This window comes from Python bivittatus, unplaced genomic scaffold (assembly GCF_059951505.1).
Source record: "Python bivittatus isolate LINGU-HERP-01145 unplaced genomic scaffold, Pbiv_v1 ctg000850_np1212, whole genome shotgun sequence".
Classification (NCBI taxonomy): Eukaryota; Metazoa; Chordata; class Lepidosauria; order Squamata; family Pythonidae; genus Python; species Python bivittatus.
The window spans coordinates 21,743,465-21,762,379 of record NW_028277112.1 but is presented as its reverse complement, the minus strand read 5'-3'; the positions used below and the strand labels follow the sequence as shown (position 1 = coordinate 21,762,379).

The 18,915-nt window shown below is 36.6% G+C and overlaps 1 protein-coding gene across 2 annotated transcripts in view; it reads right to left on the bottom strand.

The window, feature by feature from the left end:
* YTHDC2 (YTH N6-methyladenosine RNA binding protein C2) overlaps positions 1-18,670 on the bottom strand; it is a 41,355-nt gene extending 22,685 nt beyond the window's left edge. Inside the window, exons 1-13 of one of the 2 annotated variants that reach the window (XM_007430386.4) lie at positions 18,333-18,670; positions 16,993-17,083; positions 15,106-15,302; positions 13,597-13,796; positions 13,275-13,441; positions 12,416-12,518; positions 10,997-11,153; positions 8,785-8,892; positions 8,470-8,615; positions 7,779-7,914; positions 7,234-7,360; positions 1,807-1,872; positions 407-585 (exon numbers count right to left, since the gene is read on the bottom strand). In XM_007430386.4, coding sequence (XP_007430448.1) covers positions 407-585; positions 1,807-1,872; positions 7,234-7,360; positions 7,779-7,914; positions 8,470-8,615; positions 8,785-8,892; positions 10,997-11,153; positions 12,416-12,518; positions 13,275-13,441; positions 13,597-13,796; positions 15,106-15,302; positions 16,993-17,083; positions 18,333-18,528 — 1,873 coding nt within the window. In that variant the 5' untranslated portion in view covers positions 18,529-18,670. Of the gene's footprint in view, positions 1-406; positions 586-1,806; positions 1,873-7,233; positions 7,361-7,778; positions 7,915-8,469; positions 8,616-8,784; positions 8,893-10,996; positions 11,154-12,415; positions 12,519-13,274; positions 13,442-13,596; positions 13,797-15,105; positions 15,303-16,992; positions 17,084-18,310 lie in introns of both variants that reach the window. The other variant, XM_088130039.1, reaches the window with a different exon arrangement.
* Positions 18,671-18,915: the final 245 nt, after the last annotated feature.

Genomic DNA, 18,915 nt, shown 5'->3' with positions numbered 1-18,915 from the left:
TTTGTACACATTTAGGCCTTGCTCACAAAACATTATTAACTGCAGGAAAGAGTGAGAATATGCAATCACATGCTGCTGAAAAAATATAAAAATAGCACTGCCGAAGTAGGTCAAAAGGCACATACAGTATCCTTTTCTTGCAATCTCACAAAATGTACATGCTGGTCTTGGGATACATGCCAGAGTATAATACAAGTAATCCATCCTTCAGTCACTGATCTTTAGCGTATCTTTCCAGCCAGGTCTTTCAGAATTTTTAATGTTAAGATTTCATAGTTTTTTATTTCTAACCATCCAGAGTGACCAGGAATGAGCAACAAAAAACTTTTACTAATAAATAAATAAAGCAAACAAGCCTTGATATTAAACAATGTATTACAATTGGACATAACAATATGGATCTTACCTGCATCACAGCTATGACAGATATTGTATAGTAGGTGCATGATCAGGTCAAGATCTACCTTTTCATCATCAAAACTGTGGTGGTAAGCTTTCAGGAGTTCTCGATCTTCTGCACTAAGTTCACTAGCATTAGCATGGACCAAGGAACTTTCATCTAAATTACCAGACTCTAATGAGGCACTAAAATATATAGCAGAGATAAGTAAGGTAAGATAACACTTATGAAATACAGAACCAAGTTTCATTAAACGTCAAAAATCAGAAGTCCCAAAATGTTTTTTTCAATTTCACAAATACTTAGAAACCACAAAGGAATCTTTCTAGGAACGTAAGGGCATTGACTCAACAAAGACATTCATTAATGGGGAATTTTTTGTCTACTTTGTCTTTCACTCTCAAAACCCTATAGAGCCAATGCAATGTTCATAGGAATTCTGTCTTTGGTTAATAATCCATTGAATTTACCTGAATGGAGTAGGTTCATAAAACTAACTTCAATTAAACCATAATCTTAGTCACACACTTTGTTTATTTATCTATCTATCATATTTGTTCAATTCACTCAGGACTGTTTGAAAACACTGAAAAATCAATCCCCACAGAAAGGAATATGGTTAACACTGTCAGTATGAAGTACCAACCTATTTACCCTAGTGGCACCAAGGTGAAGGGCTAGGGGGTTAAGCGTTTATTCCAAATTCCCAATGGTTTCTGTAGCTCAAAGATGACAATACAGAATATTTGAGTTATTTTGAGTTTCAGAACACAGCTAACTCAGAACGTTCTGATAGAATGTTTCATGTGGTGCTGTTCTGAGCATGAAATAAAATATGTCTATCACTCTGTGGACATATTTAACAGATGTCAACGCTAAAAAAATATGTTTCATATTAAATTACTTTGTTTTTTAAACTTCTTCTCATATTGTGTTACAATTGCTGTTCAATAATGTTCCAGTTCATCCTATTTCATATCTTTCGAATACAGGCTAAAATTTAGAAATAAATCATTTGCTAATTTTGCAAGGACCACTAATACCTCGTTTTAGAGGTAGCTTGGCTTTAAACCTAGAATTAACATATGCATCAAGAAGAAAATAAACTGTGAAGTGCAATGTCTGGAATAAAAATAGCTTGGGGATGATCCTAAAAGTATTTAAGGTTTGTACTAAACATTAAGAGCCCTTCAGAATATCATTAAGAAACTCTTTTTCCTATTTAAACTTTACAATAAAACGTCTTTTTTTAAAAAGCGTAATCTGCTTCAAAAAACATTCCAAAGGCCTAGATAGAATTGTGTTAAGTAAAGGATCTCCATAAATCAGATATCAAGAGCACCCCAATCATAAACAAGGCTTTGATAGATTTCTGTAGTGCATTTCAGTATCAGGAAATACATTACCAATAGGATTCTAGCAGGTCAATTACTTCTGTATGCCCGAAGTGTTTAGCCCAATCCAAAGCTGTCCTGTAAAAGCATTTAATAAAATGTTTGGCTTATGCACAACAATAGAACATTTTCAATACTTTTTAGCTATATTCATTATAGGATTTGCAATAGGGCTATGAAGATCTTTCCAAAGGGATGCTTCACAACGACATGTAAACCATGCAGACACATATATAAAGCATTATAAAACAGCTATATAACCTAGAAAAAACATGGTTGCTTTAATAGTTGCAAGAAATGTGCTTTGTACATCCTCCTTTGCACTGCAAAACATCTTTTTTGAAGAATCTGGACAAGCCTATTTGTAAACTTGTTTTATTACTGTTATATAAATTAATGAGTCTCTCTATGATAGGAAAAAAGTATTTTGATAATATTTGGACCTCTAAGATTAGACCTTTAACTACTGCCGCAAAATATTTATTTACGTTCTCTGACTACTAATACAAGTAATCTGTAGTGTGTGTAAAAGTAATTATTTTTCTCTGTTGACATAGTTATTTGCAGCACTGCCTATCTCTGGTTATTTCTACCAGTCTCACTAGGTTGCACAGGATAGGGATGTTCCAGATCCCCCCTCTAAGGTGATGCCATCTAATGGGATGTAGAAGATGCATCCTCTCTATTATTATGCTTGCCCTTTGGAATGATCTTCTCTATTATTGTGCATATTCTCTAGTATGCATCTTCTCTGTTATTGTGCCTGCCCTCCCTTTCCCCCATTCCTGTAACCATCCTGGCTTTTCTTCTGTGCATTGGGCCAGGATGGTAATTGAGCCCATTTTGCTTGTTATCCCCAGCCTTGGGTATGGTATGTGTATGACTTGTAGTTGGTAAAGGAACAAAGCAGTTAAGAAATATGCCACAGATTACAGGTGAAACTCAAAAAATTAGAATATCGTGCAAATGTTCATTTATGTCAGTAAGGCAACTCAAAAGGTGAAACCAATATATGAGATAGACGCATTACATGCAAAGCGAGATATGTCAAGCCTTACTTTGGTATAATTGTGATGATTATGGCATACAGCTTATGAAAACCCCAAATTCACAATCTCAGAAAATTAGAATATTACATGACATCAATAACACAAGGATTGGAAATAGAACAATATCGGACCTCTGCAAAGTATAAGCATGCATATGTATTCGGTACTTGGTTTGGGCCCCTTTTGCAGCAATGACTGCCGCAATGCGGCGTGGCATGGATGCTATCAGCCTGTGGCACTGCTGAGATGTTATGGAAGACCAGGATGCTTCAATAGCAGCCTTCAGCTCCACTGCATTGTTCGGTCTCATGTCCCTCATCTTTCTCTTGGCAATGCCCCATAGATTCTCTATGGGGTTCAGGTCACGCGAGTTTGCTGGCCAATCAAGCACAGTAATCCCATGGTCATTGAACCAGGTTTTGGTACTTTTGGCAGTGTGGACAGGTGCCAAGTCCTGCTGGAAAATGAAGTCAGCATCCCCATAAAGCTCGTCTGCGGAAGGAAGCAAGAAGTGCTCCAAAATCTCCTGGTAGACGGCTGCGTTGACCCTGGACTTAATGAAGCACAGTGGACCAACACCAGCAGATGACATGGCTCCCCAAATCAGCACAGACTGTGGAAACTTCACACTGGACTTCAAGCATCGTGCATTGTGTGCCTCTCCATTCTTCCTCCAGACTCTGGGTCCTTGGTTCCCAAATGAGATGCAAAAGTTGCTCTCATCAGAAAAGAGGACTTTGGACCACTGGGCAACAGACCAGTTCTTTTTTTCTGTAGCCCAGGTAAGACGCTTCTGACGTTGTTTGTTGTTCAGGAGCGGCTTGACAAGAGGAATACGACATTTGAAGCCCACATCCAGGATCTGTCTCTGTGTGGTGGCTCTTGATGCACTAACTCCAGCCTCAGTCCACTCCTTGTGAAAGTCCCCAGCACTTTTGAATGGCCTTTTCCTGACAATCCTCTCCAGGCTGCGGTCATCCCTGCTGCTTGTGCACCTTTTTCTTCTACACTTTTCCCTTCCACATAACCTTCTATTGATGTGCTTTGATACAGCACTTTGGGAACATCCAACATCTTTTGCAATTACCTTTTGGGGCTTTCCCTCCTTATGGAGGGTGTCAATGATGGTTTTCTGCACAACTGTCAGGTCAGCAGTCTTTCCCATGCTTATGATTCCTACTGAACCAGCCTGAGAGACCATTTAAAGGCTCAGGAACCCTTTGCAGGTGTTATGGATTCATTAGCTAATTAGAGTGGGACACTTTGAGCCTAGAATATTGAACCTTTTCACACTATTCTAATTTTCTGAGATTGTGAATTTGGGGTTTTCATAAGCTGTATGCCATAATCATCACAATTATACCAAAGTAAGGCTTGACATATCTCGCTTTGCATGTAATGCGTCTATCTCATATATTGGTTTCACCTTTTGAGTTGCCTTACTGACATAAATGAACATTTGCACGATATTCTAATTTTTCGAGTTTCACCTGTAGAACTTGGTAGAGCAGCCATGATGGCCTTGGAAAAGATATTCATATACAATGATGCGACTATGCCTACAGGGTCAAAATAGTGCAAGCCACGGTATTCCCTGTGACACTCTATGGAAAGTTGGATTTTAAAGAAGCAGGATAGGGAGAGTATTGATGCTTCTGAACTTTGGTATTGAATAAAACTCCTGAAAATACTATGGACAGCCAAGAAAACAAACAAATGGATCACTGAACAAATAAACCCAGAGTTCTCACTCAAGGCACAAATGACCAGGCTCAAATTATCCTCCTCCACATTATGCGAAGACCTGGCTCTTGAGAGGAGGCTCTAATGCTGGGAAAGGTGGAAGGAAAGAGAAGAAGAGGATGGCCAGCAGCAAGGTGGGTGGACTCAGTTACAGTGGTGATGGGTGTACCATTGGAAGACCTGAAAGACCAGGTTAGGTACAGATCATCATGGAGAAAATCTACCTACGGTGGGGCAAAAAAGTATTTAGTCAGCCACCAATTGTGCAAGTTCTCCCACTTAAAAAGATGAGAGAGGCCTATAATTTTCATCATAGGTACAGCTCAACTATGAGAGACAAAATGGGGGAAAAAATCCAGAAAATCACATTGTCTGATTTTTAAAGAATTTATTTGCAAATCATGGTGGAAAATAAGTATTTGGTCACCTACAAACAAGCAAGATGTCTGGCTCTCACAGACCTGTAACTACTTCTTTAAGAGGCTCCTCTGTCCTCCACTCGTTACCTGTAGTAATGGCACCTGTTTGACCTTGTTATCAGTATAAAAGACACCTGTCCACACCCTCAAACAGTCATACTCCAAACTCCACTATGGTCAAGACCAAAGAGCTGTTGAAGGACACCAGAAACAAAATTGTAGACCTGCACCAGGCTGGGAAGACTGAATCTGCAATAGGCAAGCAGCTTGGTGTGAAGAAATCAACTGTGGGAGCAATAATTAGAAAATGGAAGACATACAAGACCACTGATAATCTCCCTTGATCTGGGGCTCCACGCAAGATCTTACCCCATGGGGTCAAAATGATCACAAGAACAGTGAGCAAAAATCCCAGAACCACACGGGGGGATCTAGTGAACGACCTGCAGAGAGCTGGGACCAAAGTAACAAAGGCTACCATCAGTAACACACTACGCCGCCAGGGACTCAAATCCTGCAGTTCCAGATGTGTCCCCCTGCTGAAGCCAGTACATGTCTGGGCCTGTCTGAGGTTTGCTAGAGAGCATTTGTATGATCCAGAAGAGGATTGGGAGAATGTCATATGGTCAGATGAAACCAAAGTAGAACGTTTTGGTCTAAACTCAACTCATCGTGTTTGGAGGAGAGAGAATGCTGAGTTGCATCCAAAGAACGCCATACCTACTGTGAAGCATGGGGTGGAAACATCATGCTTTGGGGCTGTTTTTCTGCAAAGGGACCAGGACGACTGATCCGTGTAAAGGAAAGAATGAATGGGGCCATGTATCATGAGATTTTGAGTGAACACCTCCTTCCATCAGCAAGGGCACTGAAGATGAAACGTGGCTGGGTCTTTCAGCATGACAATGATCCCAAACACACTGCCCAGGCAACGAAGGAGTGGCTTCGTAAGAACCATTTCAAGGTCCTGGAGTGGCCTAGCCAGTCTCCAGATCTCAACCCCATGGAAAACCTTTGGAGGGAGTTGAAAGTCTGTGTTGCCCAGCGACAGCCCCAAAACATCACTGCTCTAGAGAAGATCTGCATGGAGGAATGGGCCAAAATACCAGCAACAGTGTGTGAAAACCTTGTGAAGACTTACAGAAAACGTTTGACCTCTGTCATTGCCAACAAAGGATATATAACAAAGTATTGAGATGAACTTTTGATATTGACCAACTACTTATTTTCCACCATGATTTGCAAATAAATTCTTTAAAAATCAGACAATGTGATTTTCTGGATTTTTTCCCCCATTTTGTCTCTCATAGTTGAGGTATACCTATGATGAAAATTACAGGCCTCTCTCATCTTTTTAAGTGGGAGAACTTGCACAATTGGTGGCTGACTAAATACTTTTTTGCCCCACTGTATGTGGTCACTAAGGGTCAAGACCGACTTGATGGCACATAATCAATCAAATAATGCGCACAGTGAAGGTGAAAGATATAAGTTAACCAACTGTTTTTTTATATAAATTATGTTACTTTTAGTATATTACATCTTTCAATAAGTCATGACCAATATTATCCTTTTTTCCTTCTTGCCATGTTCCAATGTATTGGTTAAACTTCAGGCTTTTGACTTCAAAATATCTATAATACTATGTATTTCAAAGCTATGATTAATATCAGAGTATTAGAAAAATATCCTTCCGTGATACTATATATTTTTAAATTATATTTTTATTAAGCGTTTTGAAAAAAAGAAAAAATTACAAGCATCAGAGAATTAGGTAATAATTTTCAGTATTTCAATACCAGTTTTAAGTAACTAAATATATTAAATTGTTTTGAAAACTACAATTTGTTGTTAAAATCCAAGCAATATATAAAAAGTCAACAGCAGTAATCAGCAAGCCAAGCTACTGAAGATGTATTCTGATTTAACTTTAGAGGTGGAATATTAAGACTTTATGTTAAGAAAAATCCAAATTTCAGATAGGATACAAATCCATATATCGAATTATAATCCAGGAATGGTTTCCAAGTTGAGTTAAATTCTGTGTCAGGCTTACTTTTGAGATATTAAATTATTTTTGGCATTGATGAATACTACATATTAAAGCAAGATCAGAAACAGAAATATTAATCAAATACTAGAATTAATCTCTTCTCTTTTCCCCGCAACATACACTTTTATATCCATATGACCCCCCCAGAAACAATGTAAAAAATTGATATTTTTACCAGCCATTGGATGATTTGATATGAACATTTGCTCCCATACCAATCAGCTGTTCTACTTGATTCAAGAAACCTCTTCCAGAAGCTACCATTAATGTTGTTGCACTTGTTTCACTGTGCCTGTAATCAACTGGGGAGAGGGGGAGAATGGCAGGGGTATATGTTTTAGAATGTTATTTATGAATTGCTTAGACTTTTTACTATTCTTTCAAGATTGTCAAAATATTCTGCTATTCTTACAAAACATTAAAAATTGAATCAACCAAATATTAATTATTTTGGCTGTTATGTACAATTCTATGCACATTTATTAGACAGCTTGTTCAAGATCAAGCTTCATTATTTGAGAAAACACAGATACTGGAAAAAATGGTGATGATTCATGAGTCACATAGCCCACTTATTCAGGAATAATCAAACATTTCAAAATTATTATTCAGAATTCCAAGAAACCAGAGCTGGATTATTTTTCAGTCAAATGGCATGGCCATTTATGATTAAATATCTCAGTAAGTCATTCAGTAAAAAAATTACTAGTGTGAACTTACCACTGACATTTTCAGTTAAAATAAGATGAAACACCTGTGCAAAAGCATCAATATCCTTATGCAGCCAAATATCAGAAAGGCAAGCATCCATTTCTTTAATTAGCCAAGGTTCAAGACAATTCACATCTTTTTCAGCCTGTAAATAAAAATACATTTCAACATTATTTGGAAACTCTTGAAAAGCATTTTTTAAAATCACTACGTCATATATCCTGAAATTGGCAAAAGTTTTAGAATTTCAAAACTTTTAAGTAGTGCTGCTTTCTAAACCTTACAATTTCAATGCTGTTTACTACTGTAAAGTTAGGACAGATCCATGCATATCCTAAGCTATGTCAATATAAACTGCTTCCTCATTTATATGGATTCAACTTTATAGGATACAGAGTAAATAAAGGATGAACTCAATTAAGAGACAGAATGATAAAATCATGAAAGTTTATGCAAAAATTGAAAAACACAATAGAATATAATGTGGAAAGTTGAAGCAGAGATCTGACTTGTCTTCTAACATTTCTGTACAGTTAGAAACACAGACATGCTTATAGAGATGTCTGTGAAAAGGATATACCAAACAGTTTGATGAGCACTGGCACAGCTTGAGCTTAGGCACACTGTTTCTGTTTCATAACCATTCCTGTCAAATATAAAATCCAATATAAAATATTGGAGATCTTAGAATAGTGCATACCAATTGACTGAAGACTGTGTCACCTCCATCATCCAGCAGCTCATATTCTTCAGCTACATTTGGAACTGCCCTCTGTCGTTGCAATTCAGGTTTGCTATTATCTTGTGCGGAATACCACTCAGTCAAAGTTGTCTGTTGTTTTTCTTCTAGATAACGTATTTACGTTTTGCATTAAGAAAAAAGTCAAGATTAAGTGCACAGATTTTGCTTGCTAGGGTTTTCACTGCATTTTATAGCACCTCCCCACCCCCTTTTTCAATTTTTTATATCAATCAAAACATTTATTTTCCAACGTCTGCAAAAATAGATACCCACCTCGCTGTTTTTCCTTTTTATATTTGATCATCTCTTTATTTGTATAGCCTGTACTTCTTAATAAGTCTTCTAAAAACATCTCCTTTACTTCAAATGGTCTTCCTGGAACTGGAAACACAAACATCATAAATATCCAGAGTTCATTCAGAACTGTCAATAATGAATTGTAATAAACACATATGTTTTTAGAGAACATCTAAACATCTTTTTTTAATATAGTTTTATTGAAAGTTTTAAAAACAAGAGTAAAAATTAATACAAACTAAAAAAGTAAGAAGGAAAAAAGAAAAAGGAAAAAATAAAAGAGAAAGGTAAAGTGGAAAAAGAAAAAAAATAGAACAGAATAGAACAGAACAGAACAGAATAGAATAGAATAAAAAAGGAGAAAGTGGCTTCCAATCTTCTTTACAGCACTTATAAGTAAAATTGCAGATCTACCTCTTTCTCAACATGTTCTATCAGCTTCACCAACCATTACTCCATTGTAGTATTGCCAAATCTTTCCATCTTTATGCATACAATAATCTCGCTGCAGTTATCATATATAAAAACAAAGTTTCATGACATTTTTCCAATTGTTTATCCATCAGTTTCAAGAGGAAAAATTCTGGTTTCAGTTGTATATTAATCTTTAAAATCCTCTGAATCAGTTTATGCATTTGAACTCAAAATCTTCTAGCTTTTTTATACGTCCACCAAGCATGATAAAGTGATCAAGTGAAGCAAACTTCAATGAAAATATTATTCAAGTCAAAGTATGTCTCATGCTTAACTGACTTGATTAGTAATGACTTGATTAGTCCACCAAGATAAACCTTAGTAGGTAGTCCCTATCTCCACACCACCTGTTAATATGTCTTCCTGTACTAACCGTATTGCTCATTTTCAGTGAGCTGAGGATTGACATGTAGGTAATGGTAACACACTTAAGTATCCATGTTTTTATCAATCTTCATTGAATCATTTTAATAGGCCCCACTTTAGTTATTCCTACACTGCATAAATCTGCACCTGACTTTTGGGGCTCTGTCTCCAATCTCCACAAAACTGTTTAAGCTTTTCCTAATATAGTCTTTCCAGCCTTTGTGAAGTGCAACCCATTTCATGCCAGCATACAAGTAATGCAGATCATGGTACAATCAATCAATCATCGATCAATCTTCTGTTGGCACCTTTTCTACAGCTAGTCATTTCACTTGCAGCTTTCCCTTCCAATCTTCTTCCATAGACTGGAATGATACCATCTGAACCCACAAACTCTTCAGAATCTTCCTTCCTAAAATTTCCTAAATCTAACCCCAAAATTTCAAATTCTGAGGTGAGGTCACTGCAACTTTAATAACATGTGTCACCTATATTTATGAACAAGAAGTCAGTAGGCTTGAGAAGTCTTGGCAGCTGTTTCAGCACATCCCTAGTCCATATTCTTGGAAGATGAGAAATAATTCTTCATAAGCCAGTAAGTCTGGCCAGCATACATTAGTTTCTAAACCTCACAATAGGATAATAACAATTACTACAGCTTGTCTTTATCTTCTTGCAAATAGCAGTTATACCTCTTCTACTATTCAAGCAGAGAGGCAACCTCTTCTCTCCTGTTCAGCAGTGTCTCTCTCTCTTTTTTTTTTTTTGGAATGTCTATTTATTCTCTAATGACCTAAAAGCTATTTCTGAATTCCAGCATTGCAGAATGTCTTCTGTTTCTTGTCCCATTCTGTTCCTATTCATTATCACAATGGTCTCTTTAGATTGCTACTTCAGCAACTGAAAAAAAAAAATCTTAGGATAAACTTTTGCCCAATTAAATTAAATTCCATTTAATATATACTGAGAATAATATTTTTTTTATATCCAAATACTGTTTATTTCTGCATATGTAATGATGATTATATACTCAGAATTCAAACTAAGAAATTGTAATACTATATCACAACTAAGGGATTCCGAACTTTTTTTTCAAAAATATACCATGTCAAAACACTAATATGTTATAAAAATGAAATCCAAGTTCAGCAGTAGTGCTTCAAAGAGAAAAACAGCAAATCAGTATCAATAATACCCGTATCTTTCACACAGATCCTCAGATTACAATTGATACAGAACTGTTTCCAAGGTTTGGTATATACCATAGTAGACACAAAGAGAGAGAGAGTAGTATATATTTTCTTGAACTATAATTAATAATGGGATTCCTTTTAACATTTGAACTTACTATATATCACTGGACAGCCTCCAAAATATCTGACAAAGAGGTTCACATCAAGAGCAGCACTAGAAAGTATGAGTTTTAATGACGAATGTTTTTGTAGCATATCTCTTAATTTTGTTAACAAAAAATCACTGAATCGATCTCTTTCATGGACTTCATCCTGCAACATAAACAAGCCAGGGTTTTTTTTGTAACAAAACCTGAGCATTTTGTTACATCACATAAAGTAATTTGTTTCTTGTTGCCATCTGTTAATTGGAGTTGTTTACCTCTTGCCAAAACCTCAGTTATACATAGCTCATTATTTATATATAAATTTAACATGACTATCATCCATAATATTTGCCCTATGGCAGCCATGGCTCTCAAAATTCCAATGAACCCATTGGCCAAAAAGTTTCAGAACCCCTGATATGGAACAGATGATAGTAGAAATAACGGTCATGCTTTTTAAATCTTTATTGGCACTCATCACAATGACCAATGGCTACTATACTGAAACTATGCTTTTGGTAGGGTTTTTTTTTTTTTACTGCATTGTTCTAAAAATATTGGTTTTCATATCTGTTGGTCTATATTAGTCTTCCCTACCTTGTGCATGCTCCCAATGTATGGGCTTCAGCTCCCAGAATTCTCCAGCCATTGTCCCATCTAATATTAACACTGCCAACAATCAACACATAATTCATCCTGCTGCCCTATGTTGTGACTTTATGCAGTGTTTTGCCTTTAGGTATTCAAGCTGTCATCCAAAAGGCAGTTTAAAAAAATCAATCAGAATCCCAAATTCTATACGGCTCATTTGCAAACTGTTCCTTAAGTCTCATATTCTGATTAAAGTATAGAAATCTGCTGAACATAGAAAATTATATGCTTTCATAAAAAACTGACAAACCTATAGGTACCAAGTATGTTCATATTGGAAGATAAATGTTTTTATCAAAGCACTTTAAAGCCAAAATAATCAGAATTTCAAAATAATTTAAAATAATGAGGATTACATTATTGTCAATTTATCAATCAATTCTTTCGCAATGCAAACTTACAAACATTAGTAAAAATATTTCATTCTAGTATGCAGGTATTCAAGCTTTAGAATCTACTATAGATATAAAAAGTATAATAATCAAATTCTATGCAATGCATCTATAGCTAAAAAAAAATATTCATAACCTCTTCCTCAGTTGGAGTCCATATGTTTAGGTGCAAGTGCCTCAAAGTAATATATGTTCAATAAAGCCAGACCAGAGTCACAGGGGAACAGGCATCCTTAGAAATTGATTAAATAAATAAGACCACTAATATGCTAATAAGAAAGTTTGTTTATACGTTAACATTTTAATAATTTTAACCTAGGTATAAAAAAGGCTTTGCACATTAACAAGGATACCATTTCTGAAAAAAAAAATTGGTCAAACTTACCACAATAACATGAGTTACAGTAGACAATGCACTATCTCCTGCCATTAGTGTACGAAGTAATACACCGTTGGTGCAAAATGTTAAGAGTGTTTTTGGAGAAACCCTGTTAATACAAAGTTATTTAAGAACTTTGTATTACAAAAACATTAAGCACAATTACATGAACATGTAAAGGCTTCTAATCACAATGCTATCACTTCCACACGGTAAAATCTGAACAAACTGTATTGCAAAGGTGCAGTGCTATTCTGAAAGACCACTTGACCTGTTTTAAAGTGTAGGTTTAATTCAAAGAAAAAACTGTATAAAGGATTATAGAAAAACCCTGTCTAAGCAAGAACAAAAGACAAACGGCACATTGCATATAATTCCTCTTTTGAAATTTATCTGTAACATAGGCACATACTACCTGGTGGAAATGCTTTTCCAAACTTACTTCCACAAAATCTAAGGCTAGAAGGGGGAACCTTAAAATCTGAAATGGTTCATTTCATTCAATGAGGGATGCAATATGGTTCCTCAACAAATCTATGTCTATATTATACACAGAGATAACATGCAGTTCTGGAAGGCAGCATTACCAAAAAACAGACCTGGAAGATGATGCAACAGATGTTCACTTGGAAACAGTACATGCTTTTAGTATTAATAGGTATAATGCAACATAGCGTTAATAGTCAAACTTCTCTCTTATCTCTGAGAAAGAGTGATATAGAGGTATAGGACCAAAAGGGAAAAGTATAATGTGCCAAAGCAAGGGATGAGGTTATCTCTAAAGCTTGTTATTTGCATGAATCAGTAATCTGCAAGACTTCTAAAATACTTTTTATCCAAGTACACAAAAAACATTTGGTGAGACCTGCTTTCTAATCGGATCTGATAACCAATAGTCTGGCCAATCTTCTCTCTTCTTTCAGCAGCAACTCTTTCAGCCACAGCAATTGCTGCTAACCGTCTTGGTTGAGTGCAAAATATGCGGCACGGTATGCCATTTTTGTAACAGTCGTCAAGTAGAAATTGAGGTATCTGAACAAAAAGACTGGTGTTAATGTTAGAAAAAAACTGGACATGCAAATCGCATAGCATATATTACCATCTGAACGATTCTAAAATACTATGACTATTTCTTTATCTATTAGGACAGCTTTTCCATATTTTTTAACTTCTAATGTATTACATACCTGAGTAGTTTTTCCAGATCCAGTTTCCCCAACAATCAAAATGACTTTATTTTCTTTAATAACTCTAACAATTTCATCCTGCTTTTCATAAACTGGAAGAGACTGCCGAAATGAATCAAATTCCGATTCTCCCCGTTTCACTGGGATCTGAGGGATGCCATTGTTAAGACGCCCGCTTGTTTTGCTCATTTCTCTATTCTCTAGGAAAAGAAAAAATAATGAGTATGTTAAGCTAAAAATCTATCCACAATAGCATACAATAAATAAGCCATTTAGTTATAGAAATTGAATACTGCACAGCAAAATAGTACTAAATTGATATATTAGTTTATATTGTAACAATATCTTTGATAAATAAAACACTGGTAGAACATAAATGTGAATAAACAGGAATTGCTTAGCCTGAGAATAGACAGGCATTCCATTTGTTTCACAATGGACACAAAACAGCTATTCTCTATTTATATTTTCTTCCTGAAAACCTCAGGCAAACCAAAGATCAAAGTACTAAACAGCTTAGTGATTAGACAATCACAGCCAGAACTAATATAACCTGTCTTGCAGCTTCCAGGTGAAAGCTTTAGAGGACTACTCTCAACAATCCAGTGATGAATTGTTTCCTGTGTGGCCACCAAACTACATGGTCTCCCAAAAGTTTGCATGCTTAAGGCTTGACAGAACTGAGTAGAGTATGGTGCTGAATACAGGAAAACTGTTAGAGTTTAACCTTTTTTTACTGTAAAGATTATACTGTACAGATTATAAAATGAAAACAACTAAGTTCAGTCCTACTTTAAGACAGAACTAGAACCTCAAACCAAATTTTCTGGAATGAAAACAGTTTAAAATATGTGTTAAAGTACAGTATTAGGAAAATCAGGAATGCTTCTGAGGAATCAAAGGGCAGGCAGCTCAGTTATAGAAGTCTTAGGTCCTTACATTTTTCTTGATGGGTAGTATCTAATTGTATGTTTCTACATCAGCAGCTACTGTTTCGACTCAAAAACAGGAGTAAACCAACTCCTGCTCCCTTCTATATCCCCTCACATTTCTTCACAATCTGATCCAATAAGGCCCAGCTCCTCAAAGTAAAATTTGAGAAATAAGGGATCAGTACTGAACTCGCACTTGAACAATGCTGAATTCCACCTAATGTCCACTTCTTATGAAGTTATTCCTGTGACTTTTTATTATTACTTACTATTGAAAAATCTGGATTTGAATCCAGAGATCTGCTTAGAACTCATGAAAGAGGATGGGAAGCATTCCACCAATCTCCCTTCCTTCTTTAGGAGTTTAGAGAACTCTTCAGAACAACAGACAGTAGTACTGGGGAAATGGCAAATCAGCATCATCAACATAGGGTGGAATTCACACTCACTAGGATAGCAACCATCACCTTTATAAAAATCTTAGAACTGTAATGGTAACAATTTCTAAGCATATCTTTCAGCAACATATTTTTTCTCCCATGATATACTGTATTATATCAGAGTATACTCAACCTACCAGCTTCAACAGCAAATACATTTCCCCTCTCTGTCTTTGGTAGAAGTTCTGTGCGTTCTTTATTGGTTACAGGAAATCTCTGTATTAAACTTCTAATAGCATGTTTTGTGTTTGGAATCAAATTACAGGTCATCACTGTATGTGCCAATTCGGATCCATCTTTTTTCTTCACAGTCAGGTATCTGTTCGCTCCTTTCCTGCAACATTGAGGCATTTTTGAATTTATCACCAAGAACCATCTTTATGCATGCACATTAATCAGAATACCTAGACATGAAATAATTGTCTCAAAAATATTAAAATATGCCAGGAGCAATGAATACATGAAATAAATTCTACTAACAAATTACTGTGTCTTTAAACATAGGTCAAATCAGTTGTTTCAGAAAGATCACTTCAGCTATTATGGCTCTCTAGGAAGTCATTGACCTCTAAAAGGTACTAATACTTGGTTATCTTAAAATATTATAGTAGCTTCATTTTCAGATCATGATTTGACTGTGTCTTGGTTTTTAGTATATACATTTCAAAATGGTAGCTTCAGTATGTATGTTTTACAGGTTATGAACGCTTGCTGTAGAAGCATGGTTAAATGCTAGAGGGCAGTAACTACATGTGAAACTCCGTGCTCCTAGACGTTATTTTAGTCTTAATATGTGTTCTGCTGGTACAGAAGGCATTTATTTTTAAAAAGTTGGCTCTGCTATTTAATCTAATTTACTGAGGGTTAGATTTTGTTCATTTCTAGTGCTGATCTGAAGCTGAAAGAAGGTGCAGCATTATGAGGTTTCTCTGTTCAATTTGCTCTCTTTAAGGGTTTATGATTATTTCTGAATTACCAGTGCACAAACCAGCTACTGTGAAATGCAATCAAGAACACAGCTGAGTACAACGAAGCCCTACTGTATTTTAAATGATGTGTAGTATAAATGTCTATGTATAGGATTTAAAATATTTAGAATTGAATTGTTTTCTATGACAAGGCTTTTATAATATAAGAGGCTATCTAAACACATACTTTTTAAAACATTAATAACTGTTTAGGAACATCTAAGATTTTACTAATGAGAACCATATAAGAGTAAATGTAAAGTCCCATTTAAATGAACTTGAATCTTGATATCTTCACTGATACACCCATGTAGACTTCTTCATAGAAGCTTCCCACTTCTGAGATGTTTTCAACTTCCTAGTCTAGTCTGTGGAATTGCCTGGTGATCTTCCATTCCAATACTAACCAGGGCTAATCCTACTTACCCTCCAAACTCAGTCATGTGCTGCCATCTACTGAAATCATGATTGAGTACCACAATTATTTATAACCAAGGAAATAAACTTCATTTTGCTTATTCCAACAATCATATATAGTTTTAGCCTCTAACAGAGATCCCCAGAATAAAATAGACTAAGTATTTTTACATATTCAATTATCAGAAAACCTATAGTTGAATCCTAACAATATTTACTTAGAAGCAAGTCCAGCTCACTTCAATGCATTTTATTCCTAAACTTCTACAGAATTTATATGTTAAATATCTTTATCAATATAAGAATGTCATTTTCTGGAGTTATTTAACATTATAATAAAATAGTATAAAATCTAAATGAATATATTTACTGCAGCAACAAAGGATAAATTATCAATAGCCAGTGGCTATAATCTAAACATGGAATTATGCACAAGAACTTGAAAGCAATATAGTCTGATAGTAAATGTATGTGGCACTATTTGAAACAGAAGCACACCAAGCTCCTCAAGAAGAACTCAACAGCATCAAAACATTCCAGAAACTTAAAACTGCAATTGAACCAGAAACATTAATTCTGAATGATCCACGTTCATTCAAATACATGTAAACTGTATTATGTTATAAGATATCAACTTACCCTTTACTTTTAGAAATCAAACCAAGAGATTGACTTAGTCGATGAATAAAAGCTCTCTCAGTACTGGTCAATGATGAAGGAAAATCCATTTCTGTAGGAGAAATCATAATAGGAGTATTTAGCCATTGGGATTTTTTTCATTCACAAAAAAAGGAAAAAACATTTCTCAAGGATGAGAAGGGATGTCTCATCTGGGACAATTCCATTGAATTCAATGGAGATTATTTCGGAGTAGACCGCACAGGATTATACCATGTGTCAACTAACAAATTTGATTAGTAATACACTGGGGAGAAAATGAAGGAAGTATTGCATGCTAAATTTGGAAATTACTTCTATTTACATGACTTTTAAAGTATTAGATAAATTAATGGATCTATGAACAATATTATTATACCAAAGAACTATATAAATTCTTGAATGAATTCTTGAACCAAGATATGCTTGGTACCCAGGGCCTGATAACAAACAAAAGGGTTGACTGTGACCATCATGCCTTGCCTGTTAACTTCCAAAGTATAGAGGACAGCATGATTGGAAACATGCTGCAGCATCTTATTTATCTGCCACTTGATCTTGGTTTATACACACACACACACATATATCATAAAAATGGTAAATGTCAGAGCCAAATGATTCAATTGATATTTAATCTCTCCTTAATATAGCTCAGATATAAAACTACAGAAAAACCTTTTATTTCTGAATGTCTGAAAGGGTCCTGATTATCAGAATGGACAGCTCTGCATCAAAAGATCTGATTAAAATTATTTTAAGAGAGATTAATGGAGCGGGGAAAATTGCCCTGTTTGTTGCAAGAGAGAATGAAAGACCCTAGGTGAGTAATGGATGAAAAAAGACTGACTGTTGTCCTTGAGAAATGCTGTATATTGCTGCACAGATAAAACACTATTTCTGCAGCAACTACAATCAACAACCAAGACATCTGTACTTTCCTAGCCAAACAGAGGAACTAATGTAAGGAGGTAAGGTTCCCCTTGTGTTACACAACATAAATATATCGCTTTTGACCCCAAGGATAAAACAATAACAAAGGTAACTGCTTCACCAGCAATTGGTTATTCCCATTAAGTCTTCATAAGGGACACCCTCCAGCTGTGTTGAACCACCACAACTCTCATGCGTTTGCCAGATACACTGAGAAAGCGCTGCAGACCAACCAGGTGGAGATCCAACAGCTCCCTACAGGAAGGACCTCTTAATTTGCAAACCTTCAACACTGAGTTGGCTTGTCTCGGGAGCTGCCCTCCCACTGCCCTGGTTCAAAGCAGGAACGACCCCATCAACTATGGGTCACCTCCGGTGTAGGGAGCCGTTACCTCGCTGGTCCCCATACCGAAACCGCTCCAGAGCGATATTCACAGCGATTTTCACTTCTTCGTCAATACGAATATCCTTCAGCCCCTTGGCGCGACCGCCGCCGGAGCAGGAGGACGACGAAGAGGCGGTAGAGGGGCCTCCGCTTGTGGGCCCGCTCCCCGGAGGCCGAGGCGAGACGCTGCTCGGCCGGGACATCTCCCAGCGCTGCCTTGGAGCTCAGCCCGGGACGCTCGGCGCCGCCAGAGGGAGCCGGGCCAGGCCAGGCCCGAGACACCCCGAAACTCGGTCAGGGAACTGAAAGGAGTAGGGCAGGGGGAGGAGTCTTCCGCTGCGCGGGGTGACGTCACAGCCTCCCAGGCGGGAACGGGCGGGTAGAAAGAGAAGGAGCCTGTTTTGTGCATTGGCGGTGATGAGGGAGAGGGGGTGGGCCGCTTTTCTCCTCTCAGAATTAGGTTCGGCAGCATTGCAAAGGGCTAAGTGCGATTCGGCTCACTGAGGGTGGCTGTTTTATGGGTCAGCGCCTGTGTTTGCAAGATGCACCGAGCCACGTTTTGGCCTAGCGAACCCAGACACTAATAAGCT